The sequence below is a fragment of the Pararge aegeria genome, chromosome 7 (genome assembly GCF_905163445.1).
Source record: "Pararge aegeria chromosome 7, ilParAegt1.1, whole genome shotgun sequence".
Lineage (NCBI taxonomy): Eukaryota > Metazoa > Arthropoda > Insecta > Lepidoptera > Nymphalidae > Pararge > Pararge aegeria.
Window position 1 is genome coordinate 17991871 of NC_053186.1, and position 24483 is coordinate 18016353.

A 24483-nucleotide genomic window follows, 5' to 3' on the forward strand; every position below is an offset into this window, starting at 1 on the left:
ATGTTTGAAGAAAGTTAAGTAATAAGTTTAAAAAAAAAATAACACCGTTTAAATTTAAGACTAGGACTTAAAGTAAACAACTATGAAGAACAAAATAAGCGTTAAAATCACAAGAGGAATAAAATAAAAACTTGGAACAAAAAATTAACACACTAGAGCATTTAAATAAATTAAATACAAGTAATACCTACAGAGACCTTACTTTACCTGATGAAAAAAATATATGATACGCCATTGACTTTTATCTAGTTTTCCTGATGTTTACACGACAAATTGCTGTAAAAATAGGAAATATCGCTACTTTTGAAAATGAAATAGATACGACAATAATTATTTATTTTTCTATTACGGACGTAGATTTTAAAGAGATTCAGCATTTCAGCCGCCCGAAAATTTAACGTTGCCAAAGATACAGCAATATGGTCCGAATCAGTGTGTGTTTACCGAACAGTTACTACATTTCAAACATTTAATTACTAGCGAAAAATTTTACTTACATCGTAAGAATAGAGTATAGTTTTGCGTACGGTCATCATTACGCCACTCTAGCCAGACCCGCCGCCTTCCCCCAGCTCGACGTGTTCCCTGAGTACGCCATTCCAATCGCGCGACAGTTATGCGTGGACGCCGATATTGAGATGCCGATACCCAACAAATCTTGATATCAGTTTTATAACTTTAGTGCAGGCTTTTTATGTGCTTTTATTATTATTAATAATAATATTTATTTATTTGCCAAATTGTGGGTACATAACAAGTACACATTTCATTAAACAGACCCTTCACAATCGACTGTCACAGACAGTGTGCAAACGTTTATAAAAATAAAAAATAAAATATAAATTACATTACAATTTAAAGAATAAAAATACAATAATAAGAATTAAGTTATAATGTCATTTTAAATTAATTAGGCAAATGTTGTTATACAGTTACAAAAGTTAACTAAGTAGGTATATTGCTGCCACTAAGGTATTCTTTTACACTACAATAGTTTTTTTTGTTGAGAGTATCAAAAATTGCTCGCTTGAATTGTACCGTATACGACACAAATTGTTCATGATTTTCTAAAGAGCACTGTTTTACTCATTGCCCATGACTGTCTATTGTTAATTGTATTTATTATTTTGTGTAACTTGGTTTAAGATGGAACGTCAACGTTGGAAGGAACATTTAAAGCATAAATTAGAAATTGATAAAGGGCACCCAAAAAAGCAAAAGATCGAGATTTTAAAAGAAGTTGTGTACAAAGATTGAATCAAAATACGATCAGTTAAAAATAAAATATTGCCTGAACACTCATCTCCTCCAACAACTTCCCACCATTTTAAAGCAGCTATAAACAACCTCCCACCTTTCGAAAGCCACAATCGTACTTGTCTGAAACAAAAAATGTCTTCAGCTCAACAAGATTCATGCACGTCTTCAAATAATAACTTACAGTACATTTCGTGAAAAAGTAAAAAGGGACGAGTTTACTTTAATTTCATCAGAATTTGTAACTAATTCAAATAACAGCGTTATTCAAAATACAAGCCATATATCTTATAATTTTCTTGTGACTGTCGATTCCGAAGAAAATTTAGAGAATCCTGAAACTAATACTGAAAAAATTTAAAAAGAATCCGACATAACTTCATTTGATTTTTTAGATGGCATCGAAAATTCATTGAATGATATCTCACCTACTTATGAAATATGCTTACCTGTTATCGATCAGAAGAAAGCAGCGCTGAAGTATTTCCTGAAATAAAAGAGTTTTTAACTGCCACCGAACCAGAATATCTTAGCACCGCGAAAAGTCGTACCGAAAATAACGAGGGCTTACCTGTCACAGATTCAAAATGTCGTAGGACCGCTGATAATCCCTCAAAAAATGGAATTGCAATAGATACTAAATTTAACAGCTCATTATTGTAGAAAGGATTCCAACAAGATTTATTTACCAGATAGTTTCAAAAATATGTTAAACTTATATCGCATAAAAACTGTAACGAAGAAGGCGTGAAGAGTATGTCATTCAAAGTTTTCTCAAATTGGTTAAAAGAGAATTTCCCAAGAAGGATAAATGTATGGTGTGTAGGACACAGACTTATGATGTAAAAAATAGTGATGAGATGTCTAAATATGATAATCACATACGTGGCAAAGAAGAACCCTATACAAGATTCCAATGTCACCAAAAACTTATGCTGTGGATCCCAGTGTAATGCGCAAGCTTTGATATGCAAAAAGTCCTTAAAACACCACATGGTGAAACATGGCATTATACTACTCCAGAAAAATTAGCTGTGTACAATCTTACAATTTATGAAAGTAATACTCAGACAGGATATTGTAACATATGGACAGAAGTTGATGCCCATCGTGGCGCTAATGAGATTTCAACATGCTTGTACAATTACCTTCAAGAGGTGGACGCACGTGGAAACGTCAAGACAGTACTGTTATACTGTGATTCTTGCTACGGGCAGAACGAAAATAAAACTATGTTGAGTATGTTGAGATTTTTTTGTCTATTGCTGTCTACTTGGAGACTATTCAAATAAATTTTCTCATTCCTGGTCACACATTCATGCCTGTTGTAAGCATGCATGCTACCTGTGGGCACCTTCTCAATGGCGAACTATAGTAGAATTGGCACGTAAAAAACCAACACCATATCGAGTGCGTATGTTGGAGTGCCAAGACTTTTTGGGATTTGACGAAGTTTTATGCAAAACTTTAAAAAAAAAATCAAAAATTCCAAATTTTTAAGTTAAGCATTGCGACATTTAAAAAGTCCATACCCGATACTATGTTTATAAAAAATTCTATGCTCTCAGATGTTGAAACTACTACAGTGCCCTTGTGTAGTTTGTACAATAGTGAACCAAAACTTAACTTTTATTCAATTTAATTCCCAAAAATACAACGACCTCAAAAAGTTAGTAGACAAACAAATTATTCCTAAATGTTATTCTCATAAATATTTGCAATTAAAACGCGACAAAAAAATTAAGGATACTTTGGAGGAAACTGATGCAGAAGAGGTATAGCAGACTGATTTTTGACTAATGAAGATGGGGAAGTATAGCAGACTGATTGATGAAACTAATGAAGAATAGGAAGTAAAGCAAACTGATTGCTGAAACAAATGAAGAAGAGGAAAACTTTTTTGTTTCATTCATTACATTATTGAAATCATAGTAAAAAGATTTAATAAAAGATACAGCATTTCCGGTCATAAAAATGACCTTAATTCCGGAGCAGTACGGCTTCACTAAAGGTCGTAGTACAACGGATGCAGGCGCAAGACTTATAAAGCATATTTACGATGCCTGGGAACGTTCGCAGAATGCCATTGGTGTTTTCTGTGATCTGTCCAAAGCATTCGATTGCGTTGAACACAAAACGTTGTTATTAAAACTAAGCCACTACGGCATCAATTTGCCTCTTATCTAAGTGATAGAATTCAAAGGGTATGCGTAAAAGACACAAAGTCTAAGGGATCATCTACCTTAATGCGTGTCCCACGAGGCTCAATTTTGGTTCCCTCATTGTTTCTGGTGTATATAAATGATCTACCACACCATGTCAGGGGCACTTGTGACATTGTACTGTTTGCAGATGATACATCTCTCATTTTTAAGACTGATAGAAACAAAGATAATTTTGACGACGTAAACCGTGCTTTGTCATATGTGTCAGACTGGTTTACTGTTAATAACTTACTTTTAAATGCTAAAAAAACTGTGTGTCTGTCAAAAAAAACCTATAGAGTACTTCTCGTGTACCTAGAATCATGAAATTAGGCAGATAGGTAGGTCTTATAGCACAAGTAAAGGAAAAAACCTAAAAACAGTTAATTTGTGGTTACGCCACAAAAAAAAAGAATAAAATGTGGTTCAATTTTCGAAGTCAGATAATAATACAAAGTGGGGCATCATATGAAAGGGCTTTACCTGCACATTCTAAAACAGATTTTTGTTTATTTTTATGCATACTAGTTTTTGATTTATCGTCGAAAAAAATGTCGGAGTGTTGCCCTGATATGGGATACGTTGGTACTTAGCAGCGGGTCACTTACCATACTGGGCACGTCCCTAAAAATGGGTGCAGCTAAATCTGCTCCAACACTTAAGCGCCGTAAATACTGTGATAATAGTAAGGACTTCGTTTTTGCGGCATATATCTATTGTGTCTAATTATTATGATGTCATGTATTATTTTAATGATTAGTTCAAATTAAAAAAATATCATTATCACGCCAGATTATTTGTAATGACGGTTTTTTTAGCTTTTCTGGACATGAAAAAAGAGAGCAATGGATAAAATTCGTTCAAAACTACAGAAGTGAAGAGACATGGTTACCATCAGAACATACGAGTATTTGCTCTGAACACTTTCGTGAAGTAATATGGATAAATATGGACGAAGGTACCTTAAGAAATCTGCTTTACCTGTTGAAAAACTTTCAGAGGACACAAAGATTCAGAGGATACGCAATATATGCCGTCTACTTCATTATTAGATGTACATGTTTCGGATTCAGAATCTATATTTGACACACCCAGAAAAATTAAACTAAAAAAAGATCTAAGAAAAATATAGCTGCTAAAAAAAAAAAATTCGAAACAAATATCAAATTAAAAAGACAATGCAGATATTTAAAAATTTAAAAATCTCAAATTAACAGACATAGTAAAAAAACTAAAATCAAATTTTCCTGTAGAAAGTGTTATTAATGACGAAAACAAACTTTTTAAAGAAGCTGCAATCGTAGAGCAATATTAACACATTGAAAAAGTATAGGCAGCCAAAAAAAAATTGCATATTCCCTATGTGTTCGAAAGTTTGCACTCACACTGCATTACTATTCACCGGCTGTCTATAAATATGTAAGGAAGTTACAATTATGCTTTACCACATCCTCGAACATTGACTAGTTGGTACAGCTCTATCAATGCGGAGGCAGGCTTTACGGAAGAAGCATTTAAAGCGCTAAAGCTAAAATCTGCAAGTGCTACCCTAGAAAAGCCCGTAGTATGCTCGCTTGTATTTGACGAAATGGCCATTCAACAGCAAAAGCTTTTCAAAAATAAAAAGGTTGGTTTAGTTAATATTGGTACAGGGCCACAAAATGAAAAAGCAACGCAGGTATGGTACTATCGCTCACTGAAAACTGGAAAATACCTGTACCTATACTAATAGCTGTAAAGCAAATTTTACTACTGCTGAGTCATTAGGCTGTCAATTTAATAATATATCTGACATGAAAACTCATTTTTATAGATCCTTGTCACGTTATCTAGTTTGATAACGTGACAGAGTAAGAAATGCTTTTGAAAACAAGAAAATATTTTTTGATGAGAATAATAAAATGGCAATTGCTTCTTAATTTAAACCGATTGCAACAAAATGAAGGAAAGAAAAGATTTGCAAACAGACTATCACCCAGACATGTATATTTTCGTAACCAGGTTATGAAAGTTAAGCTACCCAGTTACTCAGCATGAGTGTCACAAAAACTCTCGAACTTTGCTGTGAAGAATTAAAATCATCAACATTTTTGGATAGTGCTGGTACTATTCCATTCATTACTTTAATGAACCATTTTTTTGACATCTTCAGCGTCGGAGTCGTCAGCTGAAAGCACGCGTCGTCACACGTCGTCGGAGATATGCAGGCAATCTTTCTCCGAGGAGATGATTGAAGCGAAATGTTTATTGTTCGAGTCAGTGCCGCAGAGGAAGGTGAAAAGAAAAGGAGAGGATACAAACAGCAGGAATATAGAGGATATTATTAGGCTATTGAAAGGAACTGAGCCTGATGATATTCCTATTTTTGTGGCGCCAGATCTCCAAAAATTGCCGCCCGTGTCGTTTGACCATGTAGACGTAAGGCGGTTGTTGAAAGATATATTAATTATGCAAAAAGAAATAAAGTCCTTGAATGAAAAATGCTTAGAAATTAAAGATGAATGTTTAACAAAAAGTGATTTTAAATATGAAATTGAAAAGATCACTCAGTGATCAGACAGTGCAGAAACGAGTTTGCGATCGACTGTCTTCGTCGTACGCTAGCGTAGCGGCGGTGGCGGCAGATAAATCTGTCTCTGTCACACCCTCGTAGCGAGCGAAGACTCGGGAGCACGTGGAGGCCACCGTTTTAAACTGCAAATGTCCTACAACTGGGCCAGTGCCGACGTCACGCGGGGTCACAGCTGGTGGCCTGACCGAAATTTCTATGCGAAATGATAAAGGCGGGGAATGGATTCCGTTGTACATATACAATGTTTCAAAAGAAACGACGGAGAAGGATGTAGCGGATTATGTGTTAGATAAAACAAAGATAAAAATATCGCCAGAGAAAGTATTTAATGCGAAGTCTTTCGAATCGAATGCGAATCTTTTAAGTTTTGTGTACCTAGAAGTACTTTGACATTATTTACGAATAATGAACTGTGGCCTGAGTTTATATATTTTAGGAGGTTCATCTGGTTCAGAAAATATGTAAATAAGACTGTTGATAATCGAGATGATAAGCAAAGTGTGAATGGATCAGGAACAAAAGTGAGGTAAAAGGCACAAGTTAAAGTTGGACAGTGTGCGGGGTCTGTGTAATGTATCGGACGTGGTGGCGCTGCAGGAAACCTGGCTCCTGCTGCATGACCTGGCATATCTGAGTACCGTACACGGTGAGTTTGCGGCTACGGGTGTTTCGGCTGTGGATACGAGTGCTGGCATTTTGCGCGGTCGCCCTTATGGCTGCACTATTGTGGCGCAAGAGTGTATTCTCGTCAGTGTCCGTAGTGAAGTGTAGCAATAAAGTGCAGGGTAGGCGAGCAGCAGATGCTTATCTTCTCCGTATATCCGATTGCCCTGACAATCTTAATGAATTCACGGATTAGCTCAGTGAAATGAATGCGGTTATCGAAGACGTTTTGGGGGGGTTCCACAAAGAGCAATTATAAAAGTAATTTACAAGAAACCAGTGCGACATCCAACACATCTATATAAAGAAAGTGCGTTGCTCACTGTCAGGCAGTTATATATCCTTAACATAACCTCATGTGCGGTAATTTATTAATCAGGTTAGGAATGCCAGCGCCATATCGTGAAATGAATGACGCATTTAATCGAGAATTGGAACGGGAACGTGAATATGATCACCAGGAATTAGATTTAGTAGTTCAAACGTATGTACCCCTGTTGAATTACCAACAAAAGGAAGTTTATGATACTTCAATGAAGGCAATCGATGATGAAAATGGTGGTATAAATTTCCTAGATGCCCCTGGAGGAACTGGCAAGACATTCCTCATGTGTTTAGTTTTAGCAACTGTTCGGGCGAGATCCAACATAGCGGTTGCAGTTGCTTCTTCTGGAATAGCAGCCACATTGTTAGGAGGATGACGTACGGCTCATTCAGCATTAAAATTACCGTTAAATCTTCAAACTATTGAAGAACCAACGTGTTATATTGCAAAACACTCAGCAATGGCCAAAGTTTTAGCGGCATCGAAAATCATCATCTGGGATGAATATTTTGATCAAGATTTGTCACGGAGACTACTACATAAATTCACAGATTGCCATGCTTTCCAAAACCAAAATAGAAGGTATTTCCATTAGGCATAAAATGCTATTTACTATGGTAGATGGACAGGTATGCAATGCTGCCACTCATACTACATCGATTTGTGCGGTGCTACTTCTTCTGAATTTAATGACCTTACAAAGACGAAGGAGTGCAATAAAGAGCTTTGGATTATCCTTGCTTCATGCTCGCATAAGATTTTTTGAAAGTATTTTACATGTGGCATATAGGCTGCCTGTTAAAAATGGAATGTTCGGCCCACTGCAGCAGACAAAGATTTGGTGGAAAGTAACTAGACAGAGATTTAGGAAAGATTCAAAGGAAAACTTGGACTTTTAGTGGACATCCCCACAGCCAACTTTGGAAATACAAATGATGGCAACAAGCAGGCGAAACTTCAATGAATATGACATATCTGCGGTCATAACAAGAAATAGATCAAGATCTAATCTACAGGCTTAAAGTTATTTTAGATACATTATGGTTAGGTATATTCTGGTATGGAGATAAATATAGAAGCATTTCAAAAGAAACAGCTGAACTATATGTGTCACTGTACAGCTTCTACCCTATGTCTCCCACTTTACACAAGATACTACGAGACTGAGTCGAAGTCATTAAGAAGCAATCTTTATATCAATTATCAGAAGCTGCGGAGGCGCGGAATAAACATATACGTTCAATCAGACAAAATTATTCAAGGAAGATTTCATGTGTGGCCTTTAATGCCGATGTCCTAAATAGGCTTCTCTTGACTTCAGGCCCTGTGATTACAGGTATGCGGAGCTTCTCAAAAAAGCCAAAAAAAATCATTCTCTTTGGATGTTTTGCATTTACTATCTGAAATCTGTGGGGTCACACAAATGTGTTTTTTTTTAATTTAGAAGATAGTGATGAAGAATAAATAATTCATATAAATATTTTATTCTACTCTATTTTATCCCGATCATAATAACCCGTTTCTGTGTAACCCTGTACTGTATTCTGTATGATATACTCAAGGATTGATCGTTAAGAGCACTTAGATACAAATTTGTAGTAATGGCAACAAATGCCTGGCAATTGCCAGAAGCACAAAATATTTTTGACCAGGTTTTGGGGTCAAATACCACACTGTGCAGCGGTAGTGCTCAAGCTGAACGACCTGTTTCCAAAAAGAAGACAAGTGACGACGATAATTTGGTGCAGGTATTAGAGGAAAGTATTGTAATGAGAGAAGAGCGTGAAAGACACCAAGAGCCTGATTCAGATAGACTATTTATGCATTCACTTCTAAATGATTTTGAAAACATCCCGAGACATCGTAAGCTTTCTACAAAAATGGAGAGAAATAATATTTTAGTTCAACTTGATTCAAAAAGTATTTTAAATCAACACTTAACTGTAACTAGCCCTCTTTCTCTCACGATGGACATGAAAGAAAAAATATTGAGTTATATTTGCGACAAAGATTCAGAACATAAAATAGATTTTGATAAATTTGTGGTGACTTAGCGGGTGTCTGTAATACACTTGGTGCCAAAATTTATATAATATAAATAATAATCCCAAATTTATTCCTATAATTTTACACAACGTTGGTAATTATGATGCTCACTTCATTGTACATGCATCAAATTTTTCAGAGGGGGAAGAAAAAGTTCTACAAAAGAACAACGCGTGGAGTGTTCACGTGCATTTTTGGACCTCTGCAATGAAGACAAGGATGGTGTATTGAGTCGAATTGTTACTGGAGACGAAACTTGGGTTCATCAGTATATTATCACGGTTCTAACAGCTATTTTACGGATTGACAAGGGAGGGAGTAGAGCTGTTAAACCCTAACGATTATCAACGGCTTCAAAAGTCGGGTTTCATGAAAGAAAATTAGAAAAATCTTCCAATAATTATGGATGATGAAGAGGCAGCAGTAGAACCAACAGTGTAGTTGAGTGTGAGTTTTTAAAGTGCATGAAGATGTAGCTGTCTCAGGTTCCCTAACCGACGGCGAAATTTTAGCTGCGACAGATACGAATGAAAAAAGCAACGATGAAGATGAGGACGTTACATTAAACTTTTGGCGGAGATTTCAGTTATAGAAGCAATAACCTCATTCGATACCTTACAAAGCTTCTGTCTACAAAATTAGGGCTATGGAGAAGCAGCAAAGTAGAAATAAATTCCATCCTCATCGTCTGGATGCCTGGTATTCTACTTTTCGCAATACCAGATCCTTTATACCGCGCACTTGCAAAATATGGAAAAATCTGCCATCTGTGTTTCGTCCAAAATACAATCTAGGGTTATTCAAAAAGCGAATAAACAAACTCCTTAAAAGCCGGCAACGAATTAGTGACTCCTCTGGTGCTGCAGATGTTTATGGACACCAGTGATCACTTATAACATCAGGTGATCAACTTGCTCGATTTCCCCCTATTAATAAATTAAAAAAAAGGAAAAATAATCATTTCAGTCACTTAATGTCTTAAAAACAAGTTATTGAGCAGTCTGAGCGGAAGCAATGTGTTTTGAAGCAAACCAATATAACAGAGTTCTTTCGAAAGATTAATTAATTTACATTATGGAATTATGGATATATTCACATAATGTAGTTTTTTTAAAAGACCTTCGAGTTTCGAATTAAAGAGAGTAGACTTGACTTTATGTCAAAACTGAAAACTGAACTTTTATAGCATTATTAGAGATCAAGATAAAGTCTATAAATAGAGTCTATCGTAGGTTTATTTTTTTATTTTCCATAGTCTCGTTCTTGTTATTAATGAAAAAGGATATGACAAAAAAATAAATAAAGTAGACCTACTCAAAGTGAAGTTACTTATTAAGACTAGTGTTTCTCAGTCAATTAGTTATTCTGTCAAATGAGTCAGCTTTAGACTTTGCGTTTCTCAGGTGGTCAATAGCTGTACAATACCACGGCTCGCACATTCAGCATCAATTTTCCTCATAGCAGAGAGCCTTTCTGTGACGTGGCGACCGAAGAACCAGTACTGTGATTTCTGAGAACTTGTATTCAATAATGGGGTCATTGTGGTAATGAGATTGTCTAGAACTTTTTTACAATTACTTGTGTGACCCAATTTTTTTATAGATTTTCTTCTTGGTCGGTTTGTTCTTTCACCTCTCTGCCTTATGTTCAGTTCTGTGTCGAATTCCGGTTTAGATTCTTCCTTAACTTCAATTTTGGATGCTAAATCTTTGTAGTCTTGCATTGGGTAGTCCTGAAAATTTACATAACAATAAAGACTCATTTATACATACAACGCAAGTACTGACTGGAGACAGGCCCAGAAACAGGAGAAGTATGTACTTTTGTTTTTATTATTGTACTGTTTCTGCTAGAAGTGATAGAAATGCCAATAGAGTGATTGTTTACGTTTGTCGATTTACGATACGATTATGTTTGATTGTTTATTTTTCTTTTATAATGTAGACAACGATTAAAATATATAAATTAGAATTGTGTATGACTTTTATTTAAAATATTGCCTATTCATGTAAGTTACGCAAACACATATACATGACCTAACCATATGGATAAATACAATGTTAAACTACTATTTTGTAAAAATAATCATAGATAGCTAATAGGAACAAAGTTTAGAAGAAAGTTCTAGTACAGAACAGATAAAGTGCAATAAAGATAATTTAATATAATTACATCATAATTAACGCTGTCTTCCTTTGTTGCCTCTCTCAAAAACTGCAATGGTTTCCACAAAGGCCAACATGGCACAAAGATGTCAGAGGAAGATTGTGCCATCTCCTTAGATTTATCAACTCGTCGAAGGTTGTGGTTAAAGGTACTTCGAATATTCACCCAACGATCTCTCACAGAGCGTGCTTTAACAAGAAATAAAGGTTTTAAAATACAAACCACTGCCATTGTTTTTTTATTCAACTTACAAGAAGAAGCAATAAAACCGTCTTATGTCTATCCTCCTAATGCAGCCCAGGACTTAACCAGTCAATGTCTCTCATGGGATTTGTAACCAAGCATTACATTTGCACAGTGGAATATAACTATATTCCAGTTCAACAAACTTTTTGGCCAAGCCTGCATTGAAGCAGAGCAACAAAATATTACAATTAACGGTTTTCATAAATGACAGCCAAGAGATCTCAACAATTTCAAAGATTACAATTTTAATGCATATTTTGAAGTAAAGGTCAAATCAAATAAAATCAAAAATACTTTATTGCACACAAGAATAAATAAAAGAGAACAAAGGTACAAGTCAATTAAATTTGTGTAACAAAGACAGCCTTATCACTTATAGTGATTACTTTTTCAAAATTGTCAGAGTATCTCAACAATTCACTTAATAATGCTTTCCACCAGTCATGGAATAGATCCCATTGAGCATTACAGTCCAAGAGCTCATTGAACATCGACAATGAACACAGTATAGGTGCCATGTTCAGTAAGTGTTTCAGGAAGGACGACAAATAATTAATTTAATTTAATTTCATACATCCATCTCCACCTTAGGACAATATATTACTCCAGAACATTTCTCCTATGTATGGTAGTGGTAGTGAAGAATCATATCAAGTTATATGTAATGTGAAACTGTAAGGACACATGCAGGATGCAAAATAATACTGTATGCATTGTAGGCAACTTAGTTGGCCCAACCTTGAGATCAACACTAGGGACTTGTGATTTACAGTCCAACATACTAACCACTAGAGGCTGTTATTTCTTTTTTTATTGAACTGCAAGTTAGTCCTTGACTGTAATCTCACCTGGTGGTAAGTGATGATGCAGTCGAAGATGATAGCGGGCTACCGTTTAGGGATAATGGTAATCATACTCCTAATCAGTTTCTAGTCAACATCACACTGGAACAATAAATAACTTAGCAGCAAGTCTTTGTTGGTAGGGTGGTAGAAATAAAACCTAGAGAAACTTTCCCCTGCAGGGAATTGAACTTGGGACCTTGTACTTAAATTCACAGCACTCACTGTTGCGGCAGGGATGTTGCCATGATTTTAGATGCTGTTACAAAAAAATGTATCCTAACATTTGTTAACACTTATGTCACAAATAGTTAAGACATGGTAGCAAATGTTCTCATGAATCATGAACATTATCAGTGAGAGCATTGAAATCACGTAAGAAATCATTAGAAGAAGAAACACTTTATTGCACGCAAAACATAAAGTATTACAGATAACATAATATAACATGAATAAGACATTTATTAAAAAATTTAGGAATGAAAAGCAGCTTACATTATTCGCTTTATGTAGGGGGTAATAATTGGAAACCTCAGCTATGTCACATCTACAGAGTTGGATAAGATAAGATTCTGCTCTTGTAAAGATCTGTGAGTCTGAGTAGGTTAGGCAATAAGTGTTAAGTCCATGCCGAATCACATCGTCGCATAGGTTTTAAAAAAATGTAGTAGTCATTTAAAAATCATTTCAAATTCTCCTGTTGGCTGTTGGGAGAGTCCTTTAGTCTTACTTTATGCTGTTGACTGTTTATGACTGTTTCGACAGTACGACTGTTTTATGCTTTTGAAATATCAATAAAATAAAATTTACCTGTAAAATCGCAGCCAAGATTTGATGCGAATTCCGCGTAGGCTTTATATTTCTTTTGGATATGGTGATTTGTATTGCCGATTGGTTTCCATATAAATTCCCTTTTCCGTACGAAATCAACCAATTCAAATTCCAGTTTACGCGTCCAATAGCATGGTTTTCGAGGCATTCTAATTTCTTATCAGACTCGTCACTTACAGGAGAAACAGATTATTTTTTCAACGAACAATTACAAATCAAAGCACAAGCACAATCACCAGACAATATTTACCAAAAATTATTTACATTTATTTAATAGACAACAGTCAATACCATAGAGGTCAGTGACCATAGACCTAAATTTTTTTGCACTGCCTGCAATGCAGGGCCCTGTTTGCAATTCCACTGCCACCTGGATAGTTAATTAAGATGATACTATAAAATAGTAAATTGTGCTACAAGGACATAAAAAAATCTATTTAACCAAGATCGTTATCACTCGAGCCGAAGGTAGGGCTAATGTATAAGTCGAGTATAGAATGGCCTCTATGAACGAGATACACACTCTGCTTTTAACTTCGATAGCGAGAAAATTTGTTCGACGGCTCGATTCGAGGGTCAGATTAAAAGTTAATATAAATAAAAGAAATTCTTTATAATAAAAACAAAATAATACGAATAGCTATTAGTTAATTATTTATTAATTAACTCTGTTCATAATAGCTATTAGGAACAGAGTTCTTCATTTTTAGACATATATTTTTTTTTCTCTCTCTTATTTTCGGCTAACACAGTTTGGAGGATTGTTCTTCTTTTAAATTTTTTGTTCATTGGGTTTTTATCGTATTGGCTGCGATTGAAATAACCGCTGCAGTTCATTGGTTACTTACTGCACCGCCGCGCCTCAAGCGGTAGAAAGGACTCACTAATCGGATCAATATCTGTATAAGGTCGATACGGGATACCAGCTCCCGTGAAAACATATATTTTTTGGTTACATCCCTCGCGCCCTTTTATACTTGTGGTGGTGATAAGTGATACTGACTCAACTGGACTTACGATTAAAAACCAGTCATAGCCAGTACAGTGCGATCGAGGTTGAATCCCTGCATTCACGACATTGAACATAATTTTGGTTCTTCGAACCGAATTATTAACCTCCAGGTTGTGTTACCTACTTCACATTTTTCTTCTTTACGTAAATTTTCATTTTCAACGCTTTCATTGCCGGTAATTTTTGTTACGCAAAATGGCCGACGCCGTGGCCTTTGATGTTTACGAGAGAGAAATTATTATGTCCGAACTACGAAGGACATTGGATTTAGTCTCCGATCATGAACAGTTTCGAGCAATATTATCAGATTCGAAATTTCCTGACAGTGCGGGTAGTTCATTTCAACTGCGTGGTAACAATGCTTAGCTATCGCTAGCCGCGGCCAGCCGCGCCGGCCTGCATCGCAACAAGGCAATCGTGACGCGCGGTTCATTCACTGCTAACGTCAACGCTACGCGCGGCGTACGGTTATAGTACGCCATGTTGCGTTGTGTATTTGTTGTGGGCATTCACATTTCTTATCTAAATGTACAACGTTTTTGATTGGTGTGGAGTATAAAGATTAAAGAAATTATAAATTACACCATACAGATTCTCCTGCTTTTCGCGGAATAGCAAATTAAGCTTTATTGTCATAGCAAAATCGAACATCTTACCTTTAACATTCACTATTATGTGTGATATACTACATATTAGGGCACTTTTTTAGCACATAACCTTATGTGCTAAAAAAGTGCCCTAATAACCTTAACCTTATGTGCTAAAAAAGTGCCCTAATATGTACCTACTTTACACAAAAGTAACAGTGATTAAACTTAGCTTTTAAAAGAGTATTTTCCAAAGTACGCTAGCTGCATTTTAAAGCGTAACGCAAAGTCCGAACCTCCATTTCGGAAACGGAAGTTATAAACCATCCGACGGTTCTCGATAAGGGCTAATGTCACACTCAGTTGGTAATGCGCGGCTATTACGGGTATGAAAATATTTTCTGTACGACATGCAAGCGTTTTTCACGACCTCCGTAGAGCAGTGGTGAGTGCTGTAGGATTATAAGCGGTGGTGCCACGTTCGATCCCCGTCAAGACCTATTAGGTAATGCTACCACCCTTGGCTTGTTTCTTTTACACAGTTAGGGTCCGAACGTATCAACCTATAACAAATTTTGTAAAGTGCTAATCTTGAAAATCTCGTAGGTATTTGGAAAAATATTGCCCGTTTATTGAGAAAGGTAAAACAAAGGTGCGTAATAATTATAAACATTATCACACCTCGATTTAGTTTTTTCGAGCAGTTTAATTTTTATTTGTGTACCTTCTTAATGTATACTTTACATTGACAGTTTATTTTATTTTTGCTAGTTAAGCTTAAAGCAAAACATTTCCAATCAATAGATGGCGCCTAATGGATTGCAAAGTCGACGTGGTACATTCTATTTAACATAGATGGCGTTATCTGCTATTTTAGTGCAATTCAGTGTCCCATTTAAATGCTAACAAAACTTCGCAAGATAAAAACATAAGTTTGCGAAATTACAAACAAGAGCAAACGCTGAGTTTACTGTCGGTTTTTTTTCGCTAGAATCTCTTCGGAACCTGTGCTAGAAGAGTCACAGAGAGAACAGACGGAAAGACTTGTTATTTAAAAAACATTTTATGAGGTCTAATTAGTTAGTTTTTATCACAGTTAGTTAGTTATTTTGGACTGCAATCCTAACTGGTGGTAAGTGTAAGATGCTAGCGTAAGCGTGGTGGACTACGGCCTAAACGCTACTTATTGTGGGAGAAGACCCTGTAGTGGGTCGGTTATTGGTTGATAGGATTCTGATGTTGATTATAACTGCCAAATTATGTTTTTAAACGGCGGAGAGTAACATAAGTCAAAGTCAAAAATATCTTTATTCAAGTAGGCCCATAAGTGGCACTTTTGATGCGTACATAAGAATTACACGGTAGTGAGATGATGGCGATAACCACATTCCTTAACTTAAAACTAAAGCTACGAGGGTTCCAAACGCGTCCTGGTCTAAGAAGAAGCCCACAACAAACTTAGCCGGGTGTTTTTCTTTTTGTTATCACCATCTCACAATGTCATTTAAAATTATTAGAAGAGCAACCTGGTTAGAGCAATAATTCACACCCAAGTTTTTTATCGATTACGTAGTCCTTTATACTATAATAGGACTTCTCTATAAGCTTACGTTTAATACAAACTTTGAACTTTTTAAGAGACATCTCCAAGATGTCAATGGGTAGTTTATTGTAGAATTGTATGCAATGTCCTTTAAACGAATTATTATTTATTTTCCTTTAATACTTATTTTCCTTTAAGCTACTTTTCATTCCAAGAAAGCAAACTAATCCCACGGGATTAGTAAAAAACCGTAATTACTAGACAACAGCTGGCTAGCTGTTATTGATTATGATGTTTGTTCTTAAGGTGGCATTTATACGTTACACGATTATACGTATGTAATTGATTCGAAGGTTACCTACTTCCCTACTTACATTCTGCTAGTAGGTATAAATGTTAGGTTCGCGCGATTCAGCAGGAAGCGGAAGCCATAAAGAGTGAGTCAGCGCCCGATAGCGGCCTGTAATGTGACATTCGAGTTTCGGGAGTGATCGTTGCTTTATGTAGAACTACAGCCTTAGTACAATATTTGCTTATCAATTGAATCAAACTCTATATCGTCCAATTAAAATGTACCTAATGTAACTCGTTTTAGGGTCGCAAATACTGTACTTCTAATTTTTGTTTAACAAACGTTCAGTCTAAAGTCTAAGCTAATAAAAGGATTGGAAGTGAGCAAGTTTTTTACTAAGGCTACTGTAAAAAGGCCCAGCTGAAAATTTTTAGGCAAATTTGAGCTTTGAGACAATATACATAAGATACAATTTAATCTGCTGTTCAAGTATTTCGTTACTCGTAAACGACTCGTTTACGAGAGTGCAAATCTTATACAACATTATTAGCAAAAATAATTCAAAATTCAAAAAATTCTAAATTCAAAATTCATTTATTTCAAGTAGGCCTAATACAAGCACTTTTGAAACGTCAAGTCTGTCCGTGTGTAGTGACTCTACCACCGGTTCGGAAGGCAGATTCTACCGGGAAGAAGCCGGCAAGAAACTCAGCAGTTGCTCTTTTCCAACATCAACAATTTATATTTTACATTTTAACATTCATTTTCCTATCCTGTGAGAGATGAAAGCGGAGCCGGATGCTTCCAAGCAACCTTGTCATTAATAATAATAATAACCTAATATATCTGAATCCATAATATGTTTTAATACAATTAAATTATTTTATTTGCATAAAACATGAAAACATTATGTACGTATACATGTTTAGGCACGTTGGCCAAAAAGTTTAAAGTGTTATTCCGACAGTAAAATAAACACCACAAACTTACAACATTGACGATAATGTGTAGTTTCTTTTAATAGGCCTATTCGAATAAAGTATTATTTGTACCCCCAGTACATTCGAGAGATCACATATGTGTGTGGATTTACGAGTTTGTGTAATGCCATCAGTGTCGCATTACCGCTATCTCGCGAGCGAGCTATCGAGCTATATACCTTCCTCTTCCTGGAAACATTGCCATATTTGAGAAGTAGGTGGGTAAATAAATACATGCGCGACTACTGCATTGTATAACTAATGGCCAGGCGAAACCGCAGCGACCTACGTCTAGCAGCGTTCAAGATTGCATCCAGCGAACGACCAATCCAAAAAGGTGCGTTCGACAAAGTCTTGTATGCAGGACGTAATCTGGAACGCCGCAGTTGATCGCAGTTGTACACAGCACTGTTACTTTTGAATCTACTTCAATATACATAGATAGTTTGTGTTGTGAGAATATTATTATCACCAGTGTACCCTCTCAAGTTACATGTAAGTCTTTTTGAATAAATAACTACGTCGCTCCCACTGAATTAAGAACATACAGAACTTCAGCCATTATTGCATGCAGTGCATTGTGTCCAAAAACAGGGAACACTCCCCACGCAGGTCTAACTTCACACTCGCGGAATGTTGCTAGCTCACAGGTTTGCCCATTTTCCCATTTTATGGTAAATGTTAAGAACATTACAGGTAAAATAATTTCTTTCAACTGGTAAACGGTATGAAATGACTGTAACCTGTTTGAGAAACGCTACTAAAGTGAAGGATTTTGAAACTTCAATATTAGTGGTGTACACGATTTCTTTAGGTTCTTAATTCTGTCGCACTACGTCGCACGCAGGGCGCAATCTTTAGCGCCGCTAAGGAGAAAGGAGGTTTGACACAACGCTTTTCGATGCTTCAATATTAGTGGTGTCTACGTCTTATTCTTCTTCGTCGCACGCAGGGTGCAATTTTTAACGCCGGTTTGACACAACAAATTTTTTTTTATTTACTTAGATAAAAAACTTTTAGGTTGTATTCTGAGAATACAAGTGTAGCTCAAGTTACAACATTGATGAAAATGTGTAGTAAAGAATTACTTTGTGCCCTACACATTCGCACGAGAGATCCCATCTGTGGCTGGATTTACGAGGTTGTGTAATGACATCAGTGTCGCATTACCGCTATCTCGCGAGCTATATGCCTTCCTTTTCCTGGCGACATTTCCATGCTGGTGAAGTAGGTGGCACGGCTTTTTAATAATTCAGTAATTGTTAAAAAATCTATAAGCGGTGATAGAGTGGCAGTTAGTTAGCATGACAGAAAACCCGCTACCTTACAAATTTTCACGACGCGCCCTTCTAATCCGTAGTCGATCTTTATGCTTACCACTACACAAATGGGGTACTTACGGATCTGGTATTCTTCGTCTGTTTCTGTACCTGCATCTTTCTATTTTCATTCTTCTTTTTATTACATAACATATACTACTATACATGTTATAGAGTTTAAAATAGCGAAAACCAAAAAAAATATAGTTACAAGGTTATTTTTAAAAGTATTTATGAGTCAAGTTTCCGTTTTTCATTGTCTTGTTTTTTAGTATGGTGTACAGTTATCACAAGAGAAACGGACAGTATCTCTAGAGTTTTATAAATTTAAAATGTGTATTTAAGTTTTCGGAACCGACAGGATTTGAACCAGCGACTCTTTGGCAATCGCAGCCTGAGCGCTTTGACCACTAAGCCACGGCTCTCCAATTACTGCCGATGCCGAAATTAGTAAATGCATTTATAACAGTCTTATAGCGACTGTAGCGCTATCTAGTACATCTAGGAAACATTATAGTTTCGATCTACTTTTCAATTGTAATATGGACATTACAATGATACACTTTGAAACAAGAGCCTTTTTTTATAAACGCCTTTTTTTTTTTAAATTTTATAATTTTTATAATGTTTTACCTACACTTGGAGAAAATAGCAATTTTATATTTTGCATTATTATTTTAAGTCGCAACGTTCGAATTATTTAATGACTGGGGAGTAAGTAGTTCATCAAGTAATTCGAACGATGCGAAAATGCTTTGTGTACCAATAAGGCTATCACCGTTAAAATCACATGTTAGTGAGAAAAACTGGGAAGGACTATCTTAGGCAGGGGGGTGCACAATGGTAATTCCCTAACTCCAATACTGGAGTTGGTGTTGAAATTGGCATTTTACCTCAGGTAATAAATAAAAATCAAGCGACGATAGTCCAGTTGTTAGGACTTCGGCTTCAAATTTGTGCGTGCTTTTTTTTAAGTAGTTAAAACATCACTCGCTTCAACGGTGAAGGTGGAAAGTGGGCGAAAGTGGGCACCCTGCATGCCTGAGAGTTCTCCATAATGTTCTCAAAGGCGTGTGAAGTCCACCAATGTGTGTGGGCCAGCGAGGTTGACAACGGCCTCGTTTATAAGCCCTTCTCATTGAGGGAGGAGACCTGTGCCCTGTAATGGGTCGATATGATGATGATGATTATAAATTTAAAAAATATGGACTAACCCCGGGAATCAAATCTGGAACCTCGTGATATGGGAGGCTTCAGGCTAACCACTCTTCTGATAAAGGTCTAAATCTTCTGGTTAGTAGTTGTAGGGGCTTGTTAAAAGTTACTGCCAGACCTCTAACGGGTTAGCCCGCTATCATCTTAGGCTGCAGCATTGCTTACCAGTTAACACCAGGTCTGGTTGTTATATGTGAGGTCCCGTGCTCACTTATAAAGTAGAAAAAAAAAAGAAAAACTAGCCAATAGTTTAGTAGACTAATTAGGTTATCCGCTATTTTTATGAGTCACGTCATAAAATAAAAGAAATATGACTCGATCTAGGAACCGAACCTATATAACCTAATGATCTGTAGTGAATGTAGCTGAACCACAAAACTAAAGGTGATATTTTATAACGATCTCGCGTCATGTAAAGAAAATAAATATATATTTCTATCTTGGCGGTCAAATCAGCACTGTCCCAGAACGTCGCCGGTCCAAGGCGACCCTACTTGGGCTTTCAAATACTATTTGATGGCAACCAATATCCATAAACAAACGTGTTAAGGAAATAAGGAAGGTATTGGGTTTGCTTTGTGTTCGGTTTTAGGGGCGAATATATTATGTTCAGTAGCTTATAAACGAGGTCACAATAGGGGCGAATAGAGGTGATCACACATACATGCCGAATGTAATGTTTTACTTGTTTTTTATTTCAAGTAAGCATTTGACTGCAATCTCACCTGCACGGCTAGCATGGAAAGGAGACAATTATCTCTCCGGGAGAAGGATAAAAATGTATCTTCTCCCACACCTTTATTAACTCTCTAAAGCACTGGTGCACAAGTGGAAATAATATCCATATAATGTACGTGTAATAATAAATGGGGTAAACTTCTCCTATTCGTTGTCTGGGGATATAACGCTTCAGCTCCAAAAGTAAATTAAAATGTTATTAGTGAGTAGGTAATCTAAGATATTAATTATATGTTTGAATTTGAATTTTTGGTTATTGTTAATTTTTTTTTTTTTTTTTTTTTATTCTTTATTTATTCGGGACTTTTCTTACCAAAAAGAATGTCAGCCCCATCGTTCCCTTTACACAAATTGATACTTCCTTTCTCTTATCTTAACTTAAAATCTAATAGCATTCTGGCTACCTCTGAATAAGGTGCCGCCAGGATATTTTGCCAAATCCCCACATCATGAAGATTTATTTTAAATTTACATATTAATTGGTCCCTTCCCCCGAAAACACTCCCCCAACAAATGCAAGACATCTCCGTCTATATTACAAATTTCACACTTAGGTGAACTGACCCTTTTCATAAGATATCCAAATTTGTTTAGAGGAACATGTCCAGCACGCAGTCAGTTATTGTCAGTTATTGTTATTATTACTGATATTATTGTTTTTTTTTTTATTCTTAATGTTATATAGCTTATTTCTATGTTTCAATTTAATTTAATTTGTTGTTATTACTCGTTCATACATTCTTTTAATAGCTCCGGGCAGACGAATTGGGCAACTGTAATGTCTTCACGGGGTGCGTTGCTAAATAAATAAATAATCGGGGGATATAATTTTTGTCACCTACCTGTGCTAGCCCTGCAGGAGATAAGAGATGATTGCAGAGGGTCATGCGACATGTCTTTGACGGTGTGGTTGTAACTAGACTAGAAACATTTCTGAACCTGGGACTTCCCAAAGTGCCAGGAAGGTGAACAGAAGACTTACAAATCAAATGAAGTTTTATTTAAACCCATATCCCTAATTGGTTTTTATTTATTATTTTATTTATTATATAGTGTCTTCATGTATGTCCAGGGGTGTAAGCATATAGGCTGATGTTGAAATTTCCTCCCAGATTTGAGTTTGTCCTCAGCCTAAGTGACAAGGATTACGCGACAAATTTCGTCACTCAAAAAGTTACGAAAACTTCTATCTTCGAAGAATTTTTCTTAAAAGCTTTAATCTTTTTATATTCAATTCCTTTATCTTCTTATTTTGTCGAGTGTCAATTTAATCTGGAAGAAAGTTCGAAGCCTTAAGTGCCTAAATGTTAAACGAGCAACCCATATATAAATATAAAAAATGTAAAAGAGTATGTTTGTTTATTTGTTTCTTTGGTACCTATGTTCCGCTTAACCACTGCACTAATCTCAACGATAGCTTGTGGTGCATCTCAAACGCATTTATTAATTAATTTAAGGGTAGGTAAATAATAAACAGACATTTTATTTCTAATGTGTCTGTCTCTGTCAATCTGTTTTCTCTTAAATTAACATTCACTCTTTTTCACGCCTATTTGTTCAATCATACCTAGTACCTCATTCCCTCATTCTCTTTCACGCAACACATTTTTCTAACCCAGTCTCCAGTGGCCCACAGCGCCAATCGGCCGTTTTATGGGGTACATAATAAAAAATTAAAGATTTTAAACTAAGACTTTCGTGGTTATTCAACAGTTCGTGAAATACCGACAAAAAGAACACGAAAGCGGGTAGTCAGATTCTGACCGTGACTTCCAACTTGACATCGCATACCTACGCAGTCCCGTCGTGACCACGATCCATGCAACTCGGTCGAAATATCGACAAATCCAAAAATATTATCGTGGTATGTACCCGTTGAACTATACTTAAGAAATAATAAAAAATGTTTTTTCGTCGGCAATGTCCAATGTCTGGGGCACCAATTGGATGAAGAGCAAGACCTTGGAAATTGATCAAAACCACTGTTGCCCGCATTTTTCAACCGCATTTTTTATTGTTTTTAAAAATTGGGATAGCCTATGTTACTCTCCGTCCTTTCAACTAACTCTATGGCAAAAATCAAGTCAATCGGTTGCTTACTTAGGGCGTAAAATAAGGACAAGCAGAGAAACAAACAAACAAAGTTTCGCATTTATTAACCCTTGGGAATTCGATGTTTTATCAAGACCAAAAGTAGTAGTTCAATTACGTCTATTCCAAGAATCAAGTCGATTGGTTGTGCTTAGTCAGGGCTTGAAGTAGTAAGAGTAAATATACCAACTAAAACTAACACGTTTATTACATTAGTATGGATATTTTAAATAAATTTTGTTTCTTAAAATATATTATAAAGTAAGGAGAAACACTTAAACAATTTCGTATCATGATATAAGAATGGATCACCATATCAACTTATTACCGGCCCTCTACAGGGCATGGGTCTTCTCCCCCAATGAGAAGAGGTTAAGGCCGTAGTCCGGCTCGTTCGCCCAGTGCAGATTGGTGAACTTAGACACGCAGATTACCTCAAGATATTTTCCTTAACTGTTGACGCAAGTGATATTTTAATTGCTAAAAACGCACATAACTTAGAAAAGTTAGAGCTGGATTCCAACCCGCCCCCTCGAATGTACAGTCACAATCCTACACTATCACCGTTTAAAAATAAATATTTAAAGTAAATTTCCTTACTTAAAGTACATTGCACGGTATGTTTACTTAGCACACACACAACGTGTAACAGAATAGCGAAATAATAATAAAGGATACATAAGTATATTTTATAAGGAATCACCCTGTAAAAATATGGAATCAAAAGAAGCATATTTATTTTTCCATACAAACGAATTCAAAACATTCGAATTGTTTACTTATGGCAACCCTATTGAAGATAAAAGACCGATACGCGCATAGTACCTACACTACGCGACGCTTACCTAATAAAGTGGGATTTACATGATTTTAATATTGTGTGTGATGAGATTTTTTCAGTAAAAACTATGCCAGTGGTTTACTCAAAACCTGTTAGGTTTTCGGTCTCACAAATAAGTCTCAGAGACAGAACATAATGTAACTCCAAAGCCTCTGAAGTATCATATTGGATAGAAGCAGGCGTTACTTTGCGGAAATCCATGATATATTATCAAATTAAGCTTAATTTGCTATACCCCGCGAAAAGCATTGTTACTTAACAATTATTCATTGTAAAGTCAACATCTCCTGAGGATGCTCCGGTTTCGGAGCGAAACGTGCGTAGAGGGTATATTGCCGAAGATCTGTTTGGTGTGGAGTATAAATAAGGATTGAAGAAATTATAAATTACACCACACATATTGTCCTGCTTTTCGCGGAGTATAGCAAATTAAGCTTAATAATTTTGATTGATAATATATCTTAAGTATCATTTTGGTTTTTATTTACACGTTGTAGATTCGATTTATTTGTCGTGATCGGCGAATAACGGTTAGCGAATCGCAAGCGTATTAGTTTAAGCAGCTTATTTAGTTTCCGTATGACTTGCATCGCAATAAACCAACGTGGATTTTCAGCCGGACGATATTACTCGTAATACTATTTAAGCGTGGTTAATCAATGATTTGTTTTGTTGCCAATTAATTATTTGCCGACTACCTTTTGACCGCGACA

General features: G+C 36.0%; 1 protein-coding gene across 1 annotated transcript; it reads right to left on the minus strand.

Annotated features, from left to right (window-relative positions):
• Window positions 1-10284: 10284 nt before the first annotated feature.
• Window positions 10285-13379, minus strand: LOC120625143. The gene is made up of 3 exons (XM_039892105.1): window positions 13132-13379; window positions 11240-11421; window positions 10285-10799 (listed from the first exon to the last, which is right to left on the minus strand). Exons 1-3 carry the CDS (start codon window positions 13298-13300, stop codon window positions 10467-10469), a joined length of 684 nt encoding a protein of 227 aa, XP_039748039.1. The 5' UTR covers window positions 13301-13379; the 3' UTR covers window positions 10285-10466.
• Window positions 13380-24483: the final 11104 nt, after the last annotated feature.